The sequence below is a fragment of the Triticum dicoccoides genome, chromosome 7B (genome assembly GCF_002162155.2).
Source record: "Triticum dicoccoides isolate Atlit2015 ecotype Zavitan chromosome 7B, WEW_v2.0, whole genome shotgun sequence".
NCBI classification, from domain to species: Eukaryota; Viridiplantae; Streptophyta; class Magnoliopsida; order Poales; family Poaceae; genus Triticum; species Triticum dicoccoides.
In genome coordinates this window covers 4,637,122-4,657,016 of record NC_041393.1, presented here as the reverse complement: position 1 = coordinate 4,657,016, position 19,895 = coordinate 4,637,122, and the positions used below count along the sequence as shown (strand labels likewise).

The 19,895-nt window shown below is 42.3% G+C and overlaps 1 protein-coding gene across 1 annotated transcript; it reads left to right on the top strand.

Annotated features, from left to right (window-relative positions):
- Nucleotides 1-1,145: 1,145 nt before the first annotated feature.
- Nucleotides 1,146-9,842, top strand: LOC119337176 (ubiquitin-like modifier-activating enzyme 5). Its single transcript, XM_037609298.1, has 14 exons — nt 1,146-1,337; nt 1,424-1,492; nt 1,608-1,721; nt 2,483-2,611; nt 2,805-2,873; nt 3,695-3,841; nt 3,996-4,032; nt 4,823-4,905; nt 5,112-5,186; nt 5,609-5,683; nt 5,926-6,012; nt 6,106-6,221; nt 9,264-9,316; nt 9,399-9,842. Exons 1-14 carry the CDS (start codon nt 1,260-1,262, stop codon nt 9,536-9,538), a joined length of 1,272 nt encoding a protein of 423 aa, XP_037465195.1. The 5' UTR covers nt 1,146-1,259; the 3' UTR covers nt 9,539-9,842.
- The last annotated feature ends 10,053 nt before the right edge of the window (nt 9,843-19,895 follow it).

Here is a 19,895-nt window from a genome sequence, read left to right as displayed (position 1 = left end):
GTACAAATATGTACGTATTTCACAAATATAACAAAAACTATGGGTTCATATATAATTTTTTTCATGTAACTTGCTTTGAAATATCTTAGATATAGTATATGAATATATTTAAAATGATAAAATAGTATATATATTACCACATGGTAGTATATGAGACATATGGGGTAACTACCACCGGGTGGTAGGATGGATTTTCCCTATATATATATATATATATATATATATATATATATATATATATATATAGGGAAAATGCATCCTACTACCGGGTGTAGCTACACCCGTTTCTCATATACTATCATGTGGTAGTATATACTTTACTTTATTATTTTTAGTATGTTTATATACTATAACTAAGATACTCCGAAGTGAATTATATGAAAAATTGCAAGTGAGCCCATAGCTTTATTGTATTTGTGAAATACGTACATATTTATACGCGAAATGGAGTATGCACAAAATATGGTAGATACTACCAAAATAGTAGTATGTATACTACCTAGATATTCTTATATACTACATACTACGCGTACATACTCTTCGATTTGATAAATACTACCTATAACGTATGAAACAAAAGTGGGAGTAACTACACCCGGTAGTAGAAAAAATTTGTCCGAAGATTTGTTTTCCTCGTTGGCTCGTTGCAATGCACATGCAGATTCCTTATAAAAGGAAAATGAAGGAACAATCCATATCACCTCTCTTATCATTACACGTCCAATGTTTTTGATCCATTTGTCAAAATCTTATACCTCTATTAGAGGATGACGTGTTGTGACGTTTGACTTTATAAACTTTGAACAAGTTTATAGAGAAAGTTATTTATATCTGTAATACTAAATATATAAGATATGAAACTATATCTTGTAATAAACATAATGATATACGCATGTCACTCTAAATATAAATGCTTTTTGTCCAAAAATCCGGTCAAAGTTTGTGACGTTTGACTTCTAAAAAATATATACGCACTACATTATGAAACGGAAGAGTATTAATAAATATATATTTATTGTAAAATATATTTTCATTTATTTATATTATTATTAGGTGGATGATAATAGATGTAACTATTTTTTAGAATATTTAATAAAAACTTCCAAATATGGATCCTTTCCACGGCGTTTTTTATCGTGGTCTCCACCAAATACTCTGCCGTCGGCTCGTCGCCCCCGCGCTCCACTCGACACACTCCGATCCGGACAGCCGCCGTTACTGCTAGCACTCCAACGGATCCACCCGGCCGGCCGGCGACCATGGAGGAGGAGCTGCACGCGCTGCTCCGCGACCTCGACGCGCTCAAGCAGCTCCCCGACCCCGCCTCCATCGACCGGGTAAGCCGCCGTCCGCTCCCTCCCTCCCCAGATCTCGATCCCTTCCTCCGGTCGCCGCCTCACATCTTCCTCTCCCCTGCTGACAGATGCGAGATCGCGTGGTGAAGATGATGGGCCCGTCCGGCGCCGCTGCCGCCTCCCGGTCGAAGATCAAGGTACGATCCGATGATGGTTTGCCATGCTTCTTCTAAGCGGCGAATTGGATGCGCCGCGCCGTCTGTGTGTTTGTGGAATTGACCGTGGTTTGCGGATTGGGGTTGTGTGGCGCAGGACATGAGCGCGGAGGTGGTGGACAGCAACCCGTACAGCAGGCTCATGGCGCTGCAGCGGATGGGCATCGTCGACAACTACGAGCGCATCCGCGACTACTCTGTCGCCATTGTGGTATAAGCATCTGCTGCTCTCATCTGGCTTCGAGACGTTACTTGTAAAATTCTAAAGCAATTTGAGTTGGCAATTGGTATTGAGCAGACACAGTGGTTAACAACATGTACTCAACCCCACGGGAGTTTGATGTCAATGCAGTAATAGCCACATTAAATCTTTCAGATTGTTCTAGAAAATTTATCTTATGCAAGATTCAAGGCAGAACATATTTGTTTGGTGAAGATCTTGGGTGAAGCTCAGTTATGATGAAATCACCAATTTGTAAGATCAACTTGTAGTCATGGAGCTAAATGTAATTATAGATATACGATATGCAACTTAGCTTTTTGTCCGCCAAGCATATGTCCACGGTTAGTTGTCTGCCCTTGCCCATCAGAAAAGAAAGTGATAGTATACAGGTATTCTTTTAGGGTGGTAGTATCGGTATTGGCATTACTAGTAAGGAAAATGTAGCGCAAATGTATGTTTTTAACAGCTGCCGTTTTTCATCTAAGGCTAACTTCTAGTAATTTAATTGAATTTCATGACACACAATTGTTTGTCTCGTTCACACATGCCATTTCTGCACAAAATTACAATCCTACTAGACCAATACATGGTTTTTATTGAGTTATATGGAACAACAGAAAAGAAATGGTTGCAACTGTACAATTTACTTGCGCAGAACATTTCTTCGCTGAAGATCAAACATTTCTTAGTTTACCAGATCAAACTTTGGACTTTTTAATGTTCTTGATACATTAGTACATGCTCCACAGGGTGTAGGTGGCGTTGGTAGTGTAGCTGCTGAGATGCTCACTAGATGTGGAATTGGACGCCTCTTGTTATATGACTATGACACAGTTGAGTTGGCTAACATGAATAGGCTGTTCTTCCGCCCAGACCAGGTAAGCTTCCAGGAAAATGTTTATCTGCTTCTCCTTTCTGTGCATGATACCATCATGTGCATTTTCTTAATATACATAGTGCAAGTTTATTTTCTGAAACACTATTTACACTCTTTTACTGAATTGATTATACCTACTACTCTCCAAGAGTATAACATTGGCCAGACTAATAACTGTATCCTTGTGCTGTTAGGTTGGAATGACTAAGACTGATGCTGCTGTGCAGACACTTAGCGAAATAAATCCTGATGTCGTATTGGAGGTGAGAACTGTGGTCATTGGTGACAGTCATCTACGCGCCTGCCCTTACCTTAAGCAAATTGATCCTTTCATCAGATTCATGACACTACATGTTTTCATAGAAAGGCAAAGAATGTAGGTCTCACATTTTTCAGGATAAACATTTTTCTTTACCCAACGCTGCCCACTTGCAGTGCTTATCGGTATCCATATCCATAGAATTTGTTTGACCCAAGAGAATTTGCCGTTGATATAGTGGATCACATCTTCTAATTCACTATGCTCCCTAATTTTAGAGCCCTCCCATTGAATTGAGGTGCTCAATTTCGAATTTGGTTCACAAGCTTGACCAGGTGAACGATTTCTCAAGGAGCTCTCCCATTCAATTGATATTTTCTAATTCACTATGCTCCCTAATTTTGGAGCCCTCTCACTCAATTGAGGTGTTCAATTTTAGATTTGATTCACGATTTTGACTGGGTCAATGATTTCTCAAATTAATCGGCATCAACCAGCCTATAAAAACACATAAGTCCTGTGCACCCTGTCACCACCTAGAAAAAGAAGCGCCAACATGTGACATTCTAGCACCCATATAGTATGTGCAGCCACCAGTGCAAGAAACCTCCCCACATAATCACACCACCAAGAAAGCCCACCAAAACACCATATTATAAAAAATAATAAAACACACTCCATCATTTTCCCCATGCAGCCAAACCAAAGAACAATTTTTTTTAAATCCCAACAACACCAAAGGTGCGGCGAAGTGCGCCCAGCCCTTCTAGTGTTACACTATTCCTGCTTTGTTGTAAACTGACATCATTTGTTTTCTTCCCACAGAGTTATTCGTTGAATATCACAACAGTGAAAGGATTTGAAACATTTTTGGGTAGTCTCAAAGCTAGGAGCTCTAATGGGCGCAGCACTGGAGTTGATCTTGTTTTGAGCTGTGTTGATAACTATGAAGCTCGTATGGTTGTCAATCAGGTGAAAATTAGTGAACATCATACATCCATGATTTTGTGTAGCACTTCATCAATCCTCTCAACATTCTCATTCTCTGTGGCTTGTTAACTTTGCATGTAGCTCTGCATTTCTGTGATTCAGTGGTGCATTATTTGTTTTTATACTTGCTTTTCAGGCTTGCAATGAGCTTCGTCAAACATGGATGGAATCTGGTAAGCCCAAAACCTGCATTTAATTATTGTTATGCCCTATTGAGAATGTATTTACTGCTTTTTGGATACCGCTCATATTATCCGCACTCATATCTTCATGCCAATTGTTCTATCTCGTTGTATCCTGATGTACATAGAAATTTTATTGTCCACCTTGCCTTTAAAAGTTGCTACTTGCTCTACATCCCCTTATACCTGTATATGCATTGGATAAACTCATCCACAATATATTATTACTGTAATTCCTGGTTATGAATTAATCCTTAGGTGTTGTTCAAGAGTTTAATTGAATACAAATCTTTTTACAAGAACATGGTGGCCTCTATGGCACCCAAGAATTTGGCAGGAACTCTTATCAAAACAGTTCAATTTGTACATGAATAGACGAAAGAATCTTGTGTTCCTGTGACCTTATTCTTTTACAGTTCTACTTTAGTACTTGCTAGATTTGTTATGAGGCTGCTCAAGCTAGATGCAAATATAATAGCATTTGATTGGTTCAGAAAATAGTGCAGATTGCAGAGCATGCTACTGAATTAGGCGAGGTTATGTTTCGTAAATGTGCACCCTAGGTCCCATACTTGCATTTCATGGAAACACACTACATTCTTAAATCATATTGCAGCACCAAGAATAGATGCTTAGTTATTGTTACCTACGCGACTAGCCCTTGGTGAGAAATACACAATTAAATTGTGACATATTTTCGCCTTCATTTCATGCTAATTCTCTTCATTTATAATAATCTCATCAATGTGAAATGCACTTGACATGAGAATTTATGCATCAGGTGTGTCTGAAGACGCTGTTTCTGGTCATATACAGCTATTAGTTCCTGGTGAAACTGCATGCTTTGCATGTGCTCCTCCATTGGTACTTTCTATGTATCTCAGATTTTGTTCTCTTCACGTCGTTCCTTAATAGTGTGCTATTATGCTTTTGATTTTAGTTTCTGCCTGTTTTCATTCTTCACAGTTGATCTAATTAGTTGAGGACTTGAGATGTCCCTTTGCATTTCCTGTGTTTGTATTTAATCTGTTAATCTTTTGGTAACCTGTTTGTGGTACTTCTGTGTAAAGGTTGTAGCATCAGGAGTGGACGAGCGTACTCTTAAGCGAGATGGTGTTTGTGCTGCCTCTTTGCCAACTACAATGGTGAGCCCTTTACTTCGTTCACTTTCGTTTTTGCTTTGTTGTTTTCTCACCCGACAACAATTTGCTCAAAGCTGTGGAAGCTTGGTTCTGATTAGTCACATTCTTGTACCTGTTTAGCAGCTATAAGTGGGACACCGGGAGCGTTACTAATTTGGTTTTGGACTTTTAGATATGCTTATCTACTGTACTGTTGACTCTCAGCTTATATGTTAAGTCTACTTTTGTTTCAATTGGATCTTTGCATTGCTGGACATAACTGTAATGCTGTGCACCATTCATTTAACGACTTAGCACTACATCCCAAAGTGGCAATGCATTCTAGTCACTCTTAGTCACAAGATTCATGTCTCAAAGTTAACCAAAACCATTCTGAACATTTCCCATGTCCCATTTGTTTTGGCTGATGAACATATTCTTTGCAGGGTGTTGTTGCTGGACTCCTGGTCCAGAATTCTCTGAAATATCTGTTGAAGTTTGGACAAGTTTCCCCTTATTTGGTAATTGCTTCAATCTTGCTGTTGTGATGCTGCGAACGCTGTTGGCATGTTTTAAATGACATAATTGGGCTCTCTATTTTTGGAAGGAAATGGTCGCAAAGCAGTAGTTTCTTAGTATCATTTTCGTTCCTGTAGGTTGAAAGGTTTCCCCAATGTGGCACATGTTTATCCAACATATTCATCTCAAAATTCTGAACATTTTCTAATTATCATATTTTTGCGACGTCCTCCTATTTTTGCAGGGATATAATTCACTTAAGGATTTTTTCCCAACAATGGAAATGAGACCAAATCCACAATGTTCAAACCCAGCATGTCTTGAGAGACAGGTGCTTATTTTCACCCTTGCTTCCTTTTGGTACTCTTTGCTAGTTACAATTGTGACTGTTTCCTAATGGTATCCTGGTGTTCATCATTTTTAGAAAGAATATATGCATTCAAAACCTGCTAGAGATGCAGCGGCAAAGGCTAAGATGGAAGCTGAAGCATCCGCAGCAATTGAATATCCGGTTCACATGGATAACGAGTGGAACATTAGGTACATCATTCCACATGACAATCATTCTTTGTTACATTAAACTTTGTTTTGCCCCCTATTCGGATTGAATTCCTTCACAGATATAAACACATAGCAGATTTTGCTCTAGATGTGATTACTACCAAGCAATATAATCATAGTTCAAAAAAGCGCTAGGCGTTAATTGTGCGTTTTGCCACCGCCTTGCGCTTTACTGACCAAAGCGCATGCTTATGCGCAGTTATGCACAGATTAAGCATAGTTATGCACAATGCGTTTTGCCAACGCCTATAGCCTAGGCGCGCCTAAGCGCTCGCTTAGGCGCGCCTTTTTTAACTATGAATATAATTAGAGCATCTCCAACAGCTTACCTATCCCTAAAAACTGCCATGATGACCTAAAACAGCTCCAGTAGATTACCTATCCCTAAAACTGCCACAAAAAAACCTTGCATTGACTGATTATTGATCAACTAATGTGGTCCCCTGATTGAATGTTGTCATATCCTCTGAATTTCAGATTCTCACCCAAGTTAGGTTAGAAACTTAGACATGAAATTTCTCGGTGTAAATTAGGCGTGCTATCTCCTGCCAACACTGCAGATCTACAGATCTGTGCTATGATTTTCAGCAGCTTTTCCACAGCAGACAGCAGACAGCTGCTTATTTGAAAGCCACAGCAACCAAACACCCCCTAACCTAACTGTTTGTTCAGTGTTGTTATCCATAGTTCCATACCAAATGAGCTAGATTGTATGTGTTTTAAAATGTTCTCAAGTCTCAACCCTATATTGAACTTCTATGTTTGTTCATGTAGATCTTCAGAACTATCCAGCCACTATTTGCAGTTTGATGCTTGCTGTATTTTTATGATTCTGCTTTTCTGTATATACATAATACAAGGATTCCTTTATATACTTCCAGAGTATGTACACCCACATTCAGTATACCTCTTAAATGAATCTATTATACCTCTTTATCATTCTCGATATATACCATACTAAGATGCCTCAATACAAGTGTTATGAAAAACATCACCGGGGCCTCTAGTTTTTGCAATATAGCATTTTTATGTACAAATAAGCAATATACACAAACTACGCAAAATGTATTTAGTCGGAAGGAATTTTTCATAGAACTCACTTTGGGGTACCTAGTACTCCCTCCGTCCCGAATTACTTGTGGCAGAAATGGATGTATCTACAACTAAAAATATGTCTAGATACATCCATTTCCGAGACAAGTAATTCCGCACGGAGGGAGTAATTTCTAATGAAGTATATTAAAATGGTAAAGAGGTATAGTTGATTCATCTAAATGGTACTACCTCTGTTCCTAAATATAAGTCTTTTTAGAGATTCCAATGCGAACTACATACGGAGCAAAATGAGTGAATATATGTATGAGGTTTGTATTGAAATCTCTAAAAAGACATCTCTACTACTATAGTACATGTTTTTTTGAATATTTGAATCTACCTTCGTCTCACATGTTTAGCCCGCCTCTTCCAATATGAATTCATTTATAGCCGTCGGATCTATTGGATCGAATGGCTTAGAGTGCATGGATTCGCCACTCACGTTTCTCCCGCCAACCTACAAACACCCGCACCTTCTGGAAGACTCCGTAACCCACGATTGCCTCCTGGTCCTAGCTGGATGCATGGAGAAAATTGATTGCTGGCCCCATCCGCTGTGGAGACGTGGAGCATATGGCTGCAGAGGAACGGGATCATGCGCTGCATCGGCAGGGGCAGGCCGACAGGCAGGAATGGGGATCTGATTTTTTTATTCTTTTGATAAAAAGGAACGGGATCTGATCAAGGGTGTGGTGGTGTGCTGACGTTCTGCTTTTTTTTTACAGTGGCTATAGCTGCACAGTGGCAGGCTTAGTGGCCCGTATGGCCGAGCAGGGTGTCAACCAAAATTCGTAGTTCAACTCAGGCGGAAAGGAGGATGGCTATTTGCCACGCTTTTCAGGAGTTTTAGATAATATAAAAAAAAGCTACTACCATGCATATACATGTCTATGTATGGATTTTCCCAAAAAAAAGGTGTATATATAGACATACATGTCGGTGCAGATTTTTGGGACAAGGTTCTAGACGCACCCGATATAGCATTTTAATTTTTTAAATATATAAAAAAAATCAGAAAATGTTCTCCTGGCAAATATGATCGAGTGTTTTACTCTTAATGAAGAAATGACTACAGTATTCTTCTAGGTGGGAAAAATAAAATTGCAACTTACAAAGTTTAATAGTATTTTTGTAAAAGGAAAACAATATGCAAATAGTGAGTAGTATATTTTTGAAAGATTGAATAGTGACTTTCATATATAGAAATGTTTTTTTAAGAGAGGATCATGAAAGTCATTTCTTCATGAACCTATACACATGAGTATAAGACTAGACCATATTCGTTAAAACAAGTTTTAGAATTGTTTAACTTTTTTAATTAGGGCGCACCTATACCCAGGTTCCATTGTGTATTTTCATATACTTTTTTTCAATTCTTTCTAGATATGCGACCCTTTAATAATTCTAGCCTACCCTCTGGCTGTATTCCATCTACATCCAGGTGATATAGAACGCATAGAGATGATCATTTTCTCAGCAAAATATGATTCCATGACGTGAACTACCATTTTGTGAATATTGAATGCAGGTTTGTGAAGTACTACTCCCTCTGTAAAGAAATGTAAGTCCAAAAGGTCTTGTATTTCTTTACAGAGGGAGCACGCACTAACCAACATTTCTTGACATATTTTGGCAATTTGAGAAAATGAAAAGTTATCAGGACATCATAACTTGGTACAGTTGCAAAGCTAAAACAATCCATGTAAAAGGTCCTCAGTTCGTATTGAAAATTCTTTTTGTGTGAAACTTTTTTATTAAGAATGTACACGTGCAAAGCACGTGCCTTCGACTAGTATATTTAATATATGAGGAATGGGAGCACGTACATCCTTCCCAGGTGTACAGAATTATTTTCCTGGTGAACTGATTAATCCATCGCAGAAGTTGCACGGAGTTTCTTACTCGCAGTGTTTTTCCCTTCTGCAGTGTTCTTGATGATAGTGACACAGCAACGTCAAGCGTTCAAAGGGCTGCAACAGGTAAAACCAAATTCCAAGAGCGAAATATTTCCTTATTTATCATTCCTGATGTGTTTGTACCTCGTTTGGAAAATCCGTGCAGACATCCTTCCAGAAGGCCTTGTCCGCGAACTTCCAGATGAAGACTCCTACGTAGCGCCACCCGCACCAGCTAGCTCCGGCGCCATCGACGACGACCTCGAGGAGCTCCAGCGGCAACTCGACGCTCTAAACTCATCTTGACGCGGATCCGGCTCAAACAGTGCGTTGGAAACCCAAACCAGATACCTTCCGGCAGAACTAGCGATTTCAGTCAGATATAGCCTCTGCTCAGCAGAGAAATGTTAACTGCATTTTCCAGTCATGCAATTTTGGATCGGGCGATGTAGATTTTAAGAGGCTTATCAGAGGAGCAGCTTATGTAAGCTTTGTTATAGACAAAGAAGTTTGATAGAACTTGTGAACCGTGACAGCATACTGTAAAATCATGTTAGATTGGTACTGAACTTTCCATCAAGAAGTAAAAAAATACCGTATTTACCAAGAACGTACATACGTACTACTTTGCCAGAGTGGAAAAAGTCCGAAACAAACCAAGTAGATGAAAGCTAAATCAAACACTGAACTATGAATCTCGGAAATTGACGCTCTGAACTTACAATCTTGGTCTAGTTTGGACCCTAGACCTGTTTGGTACATTGGGAATACTACAATTCCGACTGAGATAACTTGCTACTCTCACAGACAAGAATTTCGGCCGGTCCACTATACCACGCCAAGAATTTGTGAAGTTTAAAGAATGTACGCGCATTTCTATAATGGTTCAAAAATCAAAAACTGTTCTTGTTTTCTATTTTTGGCATAAATTCAATTCCTTTTGTGTTTTTAAAAAATGTTTCGAATTTTGAAATTCTATTCGCATTTAAAAAAAAACTGTCAGCGATTAAAAAAAATCACATTTGTCAAAAAATGTTTAGAATTCCAACCTTTTTCTCATCCTATGAAAAATGTTTCGGATTTTCAAAATCGTGTCACATTTTTAAAATAATGTCTTTGGAATTTCATAAATTATTTGTGTTTTGAAAAACTCGGCATTTCAATATTGTTCACAATCTTTTTAAGAAACTAGTAAAATGCTCGTGCATTGCAACAGGAGAAATACAAAAATGTATGCACCCTAGTCTAACAGGCATGACTACAGGACACATCCCCCACTCTCATTCCATGACCTCTATTTGAACAAAGCGCCTTACCCGTGTTACCACCTATCCTCCTTCTTGCCTTCGCCGATCGTGGATGGGTTGTCCATCTAGTTACATCACGTCTAGACATTGTTAGGATTTTTGTTTTTACGGGAGACATTGTCAGGAATTAATTGCACAGAAGTACGACAATTAGGGCATTACATGCGGATTGGTACCACTTTTGGTAATTTTTACATGTCAGTACCAAGTCTGGGGCTAGCCGTTACAAAAGGGTCTAAACCGCGCATAAACACGTATTGACGGGGTATCTGACCAGTAGGGCCCGCTTGTCGGGTGCCGACGTGGCATGTTTTTTGCAGAAAGCCCCCTTGCTTTGCCGGCGCTACTGTTCATCGTCTCCATGCGCGGCGGCACCCGATCTAGATCTAGGGGAGGAGCCCCTCGAGCCCGAGCTCCTTCACCTCCCGTAACCGCCGCCTCGCCCCGGCCTCCACCCCGCCTCACGTGCGTGCAACCGAAGCAGGGGAGTCAGTGGGACTTGGCGCAACTCCGGCGACAGGGAGCGACGGAGGGCGCGGGAACTGATGGATCTGGACGGCGACTCGCGCGGCGGAGGGCAGGAGGGGCGGCGCTGGTCCTCTGTTCATACGACAGAGAGGGAGGAAACAGAGAGGCCGCGAGGGGACCTGGTCACCGACGATGGCTGCTCCGGCGAGGCGCATGGGGCGGGGTCGACAAGACCCTCGGGCGGAGGCGGTTGGGAGGAGGAGCCCGGGCATGAGGAGGCGGCGGCGCACTGGTGAGCGAGCTAGAGATCTAGGGAGGAGGCGCGAGGGATCCTCGTGGCTGCTGCTGCTGCTCGCCGACGGCTGGGGATGGGGTCGGCGAGACCCTCGGGCGGAGGCGGCTGGGAGGAGGAGCCTAGGCACGAGGAGGCGGCGGTGTGCTGGTGAGCAAGCTGGGGAGCTCGAGAGGAGGCGCGAGGGGTCCTCGTGGTTGCTGCTGCTCGCCGGCGAGGGCTGGTTTTCCTCCCCTGCTTCGGCTGGTTTTCTGCACGGGGGGGGGGGGGTGTTTATGCCCAAAAAATGGCACGTCGGGACCCGACAGGCGGGCCCCGCCGGTCAGATGCACCGTCAATACGCGTTTATACGCGATTTAGACCTTTTTGTAATGGGTAGCCTCAGACTTGGTACTGACACGTAAAAATTACCAAACTTGGTATCAATCTGCTTCCAATGCCCCAATTGTGGTAGTTGTGTACAATTAACTCCATTGTCAGTGCAGGAGATGAGCTCGACCACCTCACGTCATATTTGTCACTGAACCTCGCATACCGGAAGGGAATGTTTAAACTAATCTCTCGAGCGGGAGATGAGGCTCCGTGGGTCCCTCCCCGCACGTGTTTCATCCCTCGTACTCTCTCTCACTCTGCACATGTCCCATTATGCCTCCTTCACACCACGCATGCTTGCAACTAATATATTATTAAACAAAAACACATTAAATGGCTATTAATAATAGAGTTGACAAAATAACACCATCCTAGTAAAATGGCAGCCCAATATCTCATTCATAGGAAATTCATTCACAGCAACAGAAATTTCATGATTCCTAAATAGCGAACATTTTCTATCAATCCAAATAACTCTGATTTTTGGACCCTTAAATCAACCACAAAAATAGTGCTTACCGGACATACGAACTTTAGCGCTTCTTACTTGAAGTGGCGCAAGATTGGTAGCATTTGTTGGCCAACCATGCGTTGGTACCCCTTAGAGAATGTACCTTTACAAAGAATAGATACAAAGCAGTGATGAATTAGCAAACTAAAGCTGGCCGAATGGGATCTCTACTTGTACTCGACAAGAGAAACACAAAGCGTTATTGGTAAAATATGAATCAACACATGTGTCAGATCCACTCACCTTTCCCTACTCTTCCAGTGAGCAATTGCACCAGAGTAACAAAATTACAACCTTCAAATCGAGCCATTGAGAACATAAAACATACAATGATTATTGATAATGTAGTCCCACCTAATTCTCCTATACATATCATGTTAAACTAAGTGGCGGTATACATATGCAAATATATAACTTATAAATTTCACCAGCAAATAATGATATAGTCTTACATTTAACAAAATGGTAAAAAAATAGCATAAATCGTAGATGATAACACTATAATAAATTCTTGTGAGTGATAGTTTGACTCCTGACACAAGAAGGCGTTGTAGCAACATAATAAAAACAAATCCCTTGGAAGAATATTTCTGAAAACAAATTATATACTATGCACAACCATATGGAAAAGGATTACTCAACATTGTCAGATAGTAAAAATGCATGAGGAGAAAAATCTGAAAAAAATAAGTCAATTATTTGAAAGAACTTTCCCCTTTTTTTAACAAATGAGAACAATCATGACGACATATTAGACTTATTCAGGACATCTTCTTTTACTGAAGGAAGTACTATGTTCCAGAAAAATTGTCAAATTATGTCTACACATTTTGCATACATTATCTGTGTCATCTCGACCTACACTGCTCGGTGCCTTGTTAAAAATCTTATCCATCAAAATTTATCCCACAACAATATCTACCACTTGTAGTTGTAAAATGGTTAAAAAGCAGCTTGGCTAAGCCGTAGCAGTGCCAGTCTTTGTACTGATAATGTAGTGGAGTGCGTGAATCCATCATCAACGTCAACGTTCAAAGTCGACATTGGGTCACAGGTCACGCACTGCCTCTGATCCTGAACACGGTGAGGATAAGCAGGCCAACCACAAAGTCTGCAGTGGTGGCCGTCAGGGCGACGATTGGGTTGCCCATGGTGTGGTGCCGAGCTACAGAACACGCCCATGACCTTGCCGCCTCCAGCGGAGAGGGACCATTGGTAGTCGCTTGTAGGGGATAGATGTGCTCGTGGCACGAGATCACCACGGGAGGCGTTGGTTCGATGAGGTACGTGCCCCTCTCGTGGCCGGAACCTACATGAAAAATTTGGCGCCGACCTACATGTTTTCAAGGCTGAACCTTCACGCCAAAACATTGTGAAGTGAGCAGGAGTACTAAACAAGGTGATCATCTCGCCTTGATGCAACAACTTGGTACAGATTGGTAGCACTTGGGTACGTACCATTGACTGCCAATCTAGGGGAGAAGCACTCGTCCCCATTAGTCACGCAATGATGGCAGGGCTGCACTTAAAGCACTTATATTAAGGGTCATTCATCTAGCTATCTACTATCTCTAGAGACAAAGAAAAAAACGAGGCCAGACCCCCTCGCGCCGCCACCCAGGGCGATGCCAGGGGGACCAACTCCTCACGCCGCCAGCCCTCCCGCGGGGCAGATCTCTACCGCCGCTGCCGCCGGCACTGGCCGCGGTGGCGGCGGCGCCCAACGCTTAAAGGGTTAGGGCAGGAGGGAAGCGACGGATCTCCCATCAGGCGGCTGGGGCGCCTCGTGCGGGGTGTCTTCGCGCGGCAGCCACAACGGCGTCCTGGCTATGCGGCGGCAGCCGGCGAACCCAGGGCTGGCGAGGTCCTCCGGTGGGGTTCTCCGCTATGCGATGGGCGGCCGCGGTGGCCGTGGATCTGGCGTCCCGGCCAGATCCATCGTGGTTCGGCTATGGTCGGCCTGCGGTGCGTGATGGAGCCGGGGTGGGGCGGCCGGAGGTCCTCAACCGGCTTTCCGACGGCACCATACGTCTACATGGCGAGGGTGTGCTCGGATCCAGTCAGCGGCGAGATTGTGGTGGCGCTACTTCCGATGAAAATCGCGCCGACTTCGGTCACGACGGACGATGACGGCGTCTCCAACACCCCCTGTTGAGGCATCGTCTTTGGAAACTGCGTCAACATGATCAGGATGTTCCGGGGGAAACCCTAGATCCGGGTCTACCGGATCGGACGATGACGATGCCTTCTGTGTCGTACTCCCTCCCGAGGGCATCGTTTTGTAGCAGGAGCTGGCTGGAGGGGATGAGGAGGAGCGGTGTTTCATCTATCGTAAGGCTGACGACGGATCCCAGCGGCATGGCGCTGCGGAGTTTTGGTGACATGCGTGTGTGGATGGATACGTGCAGGATGTTGGTGTTGTCTGGCGCCGTGGTGGCGGCGACGGTAGGCCTGGCAAGGTCGGTGCGTCAATACCCGCTCTGGAGATGGATCGGTGGAAGACGGCGGCGGCAACCTCGGTGAGTGCGCCGGACCGGTGTGTGACCAGTCCAGGTATGTGACCGGGATGGGGCATCCGGCACTAGATGTTAGGATTTAGTATGATGTCTGTTTGGTATTAGACTCGGACATTCGGTACCACTACATCAAGGGGATAGGAGTTGCGACAGGTGTTGCCTAGAGGGTGGCTTCAGTTCAGGATTTCTAATGTACTTCCTTGTAAGGTCTTTTGTGAATAATTAATAAAGTGGCCGCATGCATCATCGAGATGCAGAGGCCGGGGGTGCATCCTCCTTTTCCAAAAAAACTTATACTCCCTCCGTCCGAAAATACTTGTCGGAAGAATTAATGTATCTAGATGTATTTTAGTTCTAGATACATTCATTTTTAGGCATTTCTCCGACAAGTATTTCCGGACGGAGGGAGTTTTAAGGAAAACTGAACGGGAGGAAGATGAACCATACCTGCAAAGCTCGATGCGTTTCTTGTTCGTTCTGTTCTTCAGGCGTCGTGGCCGATCCAAAATTTCAACCGCCATCGCCGCCTTCTTTTTGTTCGTGAGGAATATTCCGCAACCGACATGACGGGCAAGCCGGGTCACCTGGCCAGAGGCTAGTGGTGGTTCTGGAACCACAATCGATGGCCAGAGACTAGTGGCGATTCTAGAACCACAGCCTTGGTGGGTCTTCTCTCTTCCTTCGCTCCGATGCCCACACTCAATGTATCTTCCTATGCTTTGACGCCCAAACTCGGCGTCTCGTCCTCTGCTCCGACACCCAGACTCGGCGTCTCTTCCTCTACTGCGACGCCCAGACTCGCCTACAACCACGTCTCCGCGACAATGGGCAGTCTTACGGCGAAGCAGGCTGAGGCGACATTTTGGGCGAACTTCCAGCGAAGTCGGCGGGGGCAAGATACTTGTAGACTTGCAAAGTTGTGATGCAATTTAGCTTTTTATAGTACGAATTCTTTGTGGAATCCGGATGGGGACATCCATAGATACGTATTGTAGCAGTTCTCCTACCCAGATCCGATGCAAAACAGATACGACATAGGGTGCTGTAGAGAGTGCGAGAGAAAGGCAAAATCAATCTCTCCCTGCGTATTCCTCGCAAGCCAATTGTTTTCCTCCTGTCCCTGGCAGTTGGAACCCTAGCCGCCGCCAGGAGACCCAATCTTCCAGTGTCGTCTGATATCTACTACGCAACCTTCTCTTTGTAGGCGTTGTTGGGCCTCCAAGTGCAGAGGTTTGTAGGACAATAGAAGATTTCCCTCAAGTGGATGACCTAAGATTTATCAATCCGTGGGAGGCGTAGGATGAAGATGGTCTCTCTCAAACAACCCTGTAACCAAATAACAAAGAGTCTCTTGTGTCCCCAACACACCCAATACAATGGCAAATTGTATAGATGCACTAGTTCGGCGAAGAGATGGTGATACAAGTGCAATATAGATGATAGATATGAGTATTTGTAATCTGAAAATATAAAACAACAAGGTAGCAAGCGATAAAAGTGAGCGTAAATGGTATTGCAATGCGTTGAAACAAGACCTAAGGTTCATACTTTCACTAGTGCAAGTTCTCTCAATAATAATAATATAACTTGATCATATAACTATCCCTCAACATGCAACAAAGAGTCACTCCAAAGTCACTAATAGCAGAGAACAAATGAAGAGATTATTGTAGGGTACGAAACCACCTCAAAGTTATTCTTTCTGATCGATCTATTCAAGAGTCTGTAGTAAAATAACACGAAGCTATTCTTTCCGTTCAATCTATCCTAGAGTTCGACTAGAATAACACCTTAAGATACAAATCAACCAAAACCCTAATGTCACCTAGATACTCCAATGTCACCTCAAGTATCTGTGGGTATGATTATACGATATGCATCACACAATCTTAGATTCATCTATTCAACCAACACAAAGTATTTCAAAGAGTGCCCCAAAGTTTCTACCGGAGAGTCAAGATGAAAACGTGTGCCAACCCCTATGCATAAGTTCACAAGGTCACTGAACCCGCAAGTTGATCACCAAAACATGTATCAAGTAGATCACGTGATATCCCATTGTCACCACAGATAAGCACATGCAAGACATACATCAAGTGTTCTCAAATCCTTAAAGACTCAATCCCGATAAGATAACTTCAAAGGGAAAACTCAATCCATTACAAGAGAGTAGAGGGGGAGAAACATCATAAGATCCAACTATAATAGCAAAGCTCACGGTACATCAAGATCGTACCATCTCAAGAACACGAGAGAGAGGGATCAAACACATAGCTACTGATACATACCCTCAGCCCCGAGGGTGAACTACTCCCTCCTCGTCATGGAGAGCGCTGGGATGATGAAGATGGCCACCAGTGAGGGATCCCCCCTCCGGCAGGGTGCCAGAATAGGGCCCCGATTGGTTTTTGGTGGCTACACAGGCTTGCAGCGACGAAACTCTCGATCTATGGTGCTCCTGGATGTTTTCGGGGTATATGGATATATATAGGTGAAAGAAGTCGGTCAGGGGAGCCACGAGGGGCCTACGAGGGTGGGGGCGCGCCCTGGACCCTCGTGGCTTCCTCAAAGCTTCCGTGACGTCTACTCCAAGTCTCCTGGATTGCTTCCATTCCAAAAATAACTCCCGAAGGTTTCATTCTGTTTGGACTCCGTTTGATATTCCTTTTCTTCGAAACACTGAAATAGGCAAGAAAACATCAATTTGGGCTGGGCCTCCGGTTAACAGGTTAGTCCCAAAAATAATATAAAAGTGTATATAAAGCCCATTAAACATCCAAAACAGATAATATAAAATAGAACAATAAAAAATTATAGATACGTTGGAGACGTATCAAGCATGCCCAAGCTTAATTCCTGCTCGTCCTCGAGTAGGTAAATGACAGAATTTTTGATGTGGAATGCTACCTAGCATATTTCTCAATGTAATTTTCTTTACTGTGGCATGAATGTTCAGATCCAAATGATTCAAGATAAAGGTTCATATTGGCATAAGAGTAATAATACTTCAAGCATACTAACAAAGTAATCATGTCTTCTCAAAATAACATGGCCAAAGAAAGTTATCCCTGCCAAATCATATAGTCTGGCTATGCTCTATCTTCATCACAAAAAATATTTAAATCATGCATAACCCCAATTTTAGCCAAGCAATTGTTTCATACTTTAGTATTCTCAAACTTTTTCAATCTTCACGCAATACATGAGCGTGAGCCATGGAAATAGCACTATAGGTGGAATAGGATGGTGGTTGTGGAGAAGACAAAAAGGAGGAAGATAGTCTCACATCAACTAGGCGTATCAATGGGCTATGGAGATGCCCATCAATAGATATCAATGTGAGTGAGTTGGAATTGCCATGCAACGGATGCACTAGAGCTATAAGTGTATGAAAGCTCAAAAGGAAACTAAGTGGGTGTGCATCCAACTTATTTGCTCACGAAGACCTAGGGCACTTTGAGGAAGCCCATCATTGGAATATACAAGCCAAATTCTATAATGAAAAATACCCAATAGTATATGAAAGTGACAACATAGGAGACTCTCTATCATGAAGATCATGGTGCTAATTTGAAGCACAAGTGTGGAAAAGGATAGTAACATTGTCCCTTCTCTCTTTTTCTCTCATTTTTTTATTTTGGTGGGCTTCTTTGGCCTCTTTTTTATTTGGGCTTCTTTGGCTTCTTTTATTTTTCATAAAGTCCGAAGTCTCATCCTGACTTGTACGGGAATCATAGTCTCCATCATCCTTTCCTCACTTGGGACAATGCTCTAATAATGAAGATCATCACACTTTTATTTACTTACAACTCAATACTTAGAACAAAATATGACTCTATGTGAATGCCTCCGGCGGTGTACCGGGATATGCAATGAATCAAGAGTGACATGTATGAAAGAATTATGAATGGTGGCTTTGCCACAAATACGATGTCAACTACATGATCATGCAAAAGCAACATGACAATGATGGAGCGTGTCATAATAAACGGAACGGTGAAAAGTTGCATGGCAATATATCTCGGAATGGCTATATGAATGCCATAATATGTAGGTATGGTGGCTATTTTGAGGAAGGTATATGGTGGGTGTATGATACCGGCGAAAGTTGCGTGGCACAAGAGAGGCTAGCAATGGTGGAAGGGTGAGAGTGTGTATAATCCATGGACTCAACATTAGGCATAAAAAACTCATATACTTATTGTAAAAATATACAAGTTGTCAAAACAAAGTACTACATGCATGCTCCTAGGGGAAGGGTTGGTAGGAGTTAACCATCGCGCGATCCCGACCTCCACACGTAAGGAAGACAATCAATAAATAAATCATGCTCCAACTTCATCACATAACGGTTCACCATACGTGCATGCTACAGGAATCACAAACTTTCAACACAAGTATTCCTCAAATTCACAACTACCCAACTAGCATGACTCTAACATTACCACCTTTATATCTCAACAATTATCAAGCATCAAATTGATCATAGTGTTCAATGCACTTTCTATGAAAGTTTTTATACCCAAAGCAAATTACCATGCTATTTAAGACTCTCAAAATAATATAAGTGAAGCATGAGAGATCATTAATTTCTTCAAAATAAAACCACTGCCGTGCTCTAAAAAGATATAAGTGAAGCACTAGAGCAAATGATAAACTACTCCAAAAGATATAAGTGAAGATCAATGAGTAGTCGAATAATTATGCAACTATGTGAAGACTCTCTAACATTTAAGAATTTCAGATCTTGGAAAATTATTCAAATAGCAAACAAAACAAAATAAAAAAAATGACGCTCCAAGCAAAACACATATGATGTAGTGAATAAAAATATAGCTCCAAGTAAAGTTACCGATGAACGAAGAAGAAAGAGGGGATGCCATCCGGGGCATCCCCAAGCTTAGGCTCTTGGTTGTCCTTGAATACTACCTTGGGGTGCCTTGGGCATCCCCAAGCTTAGGCTCTTGCCACTCCTTATTCCATAGTCCGTCGAATCTTTACCCAAAACTTGAAAACTTCACAACACAAAACTCAACAGAAAACTCGTAAGCTCCGTTAGTATAAGAAAATAAATCACCACTTTTGGTACTGTTGTGAACTCATTATAAATTCATATTGGTGTAATATCTACTGTATTCCAACTTCTCTATGGTTCATACCCTCCGATACTACTCATAGATTCATCAAAATAAGCAAA

What these genes read in the sequence shown, in the direction of transcription:
- LOC119337176 (XM_037609298.1), top strand. Translation starts at nt 1,260, where the DNA reads ATGGAGGAGGAGCTGCACGCGCTGCTCCGCGACCTCGACGCGCTCAAG. An exon ending in CCTCTTTGCCAACTACAATG is followed by an intron (nt 5,187 to 5,608) that starts GTGAGCCCTTTA and finishes TATTCTTTGCAG; the next exon opens with GGTGTTGTTGCTGGACTCCT. An exon ending in CGTTCAAAGGGCTGCAACAG is followed by an intron (nt 9,317 to 9,398) that starts GTAAAACCAAAT and finishes AAATCCGTGCAG; the next exon opens with ACATCCTTCCAGAAGGCCTT.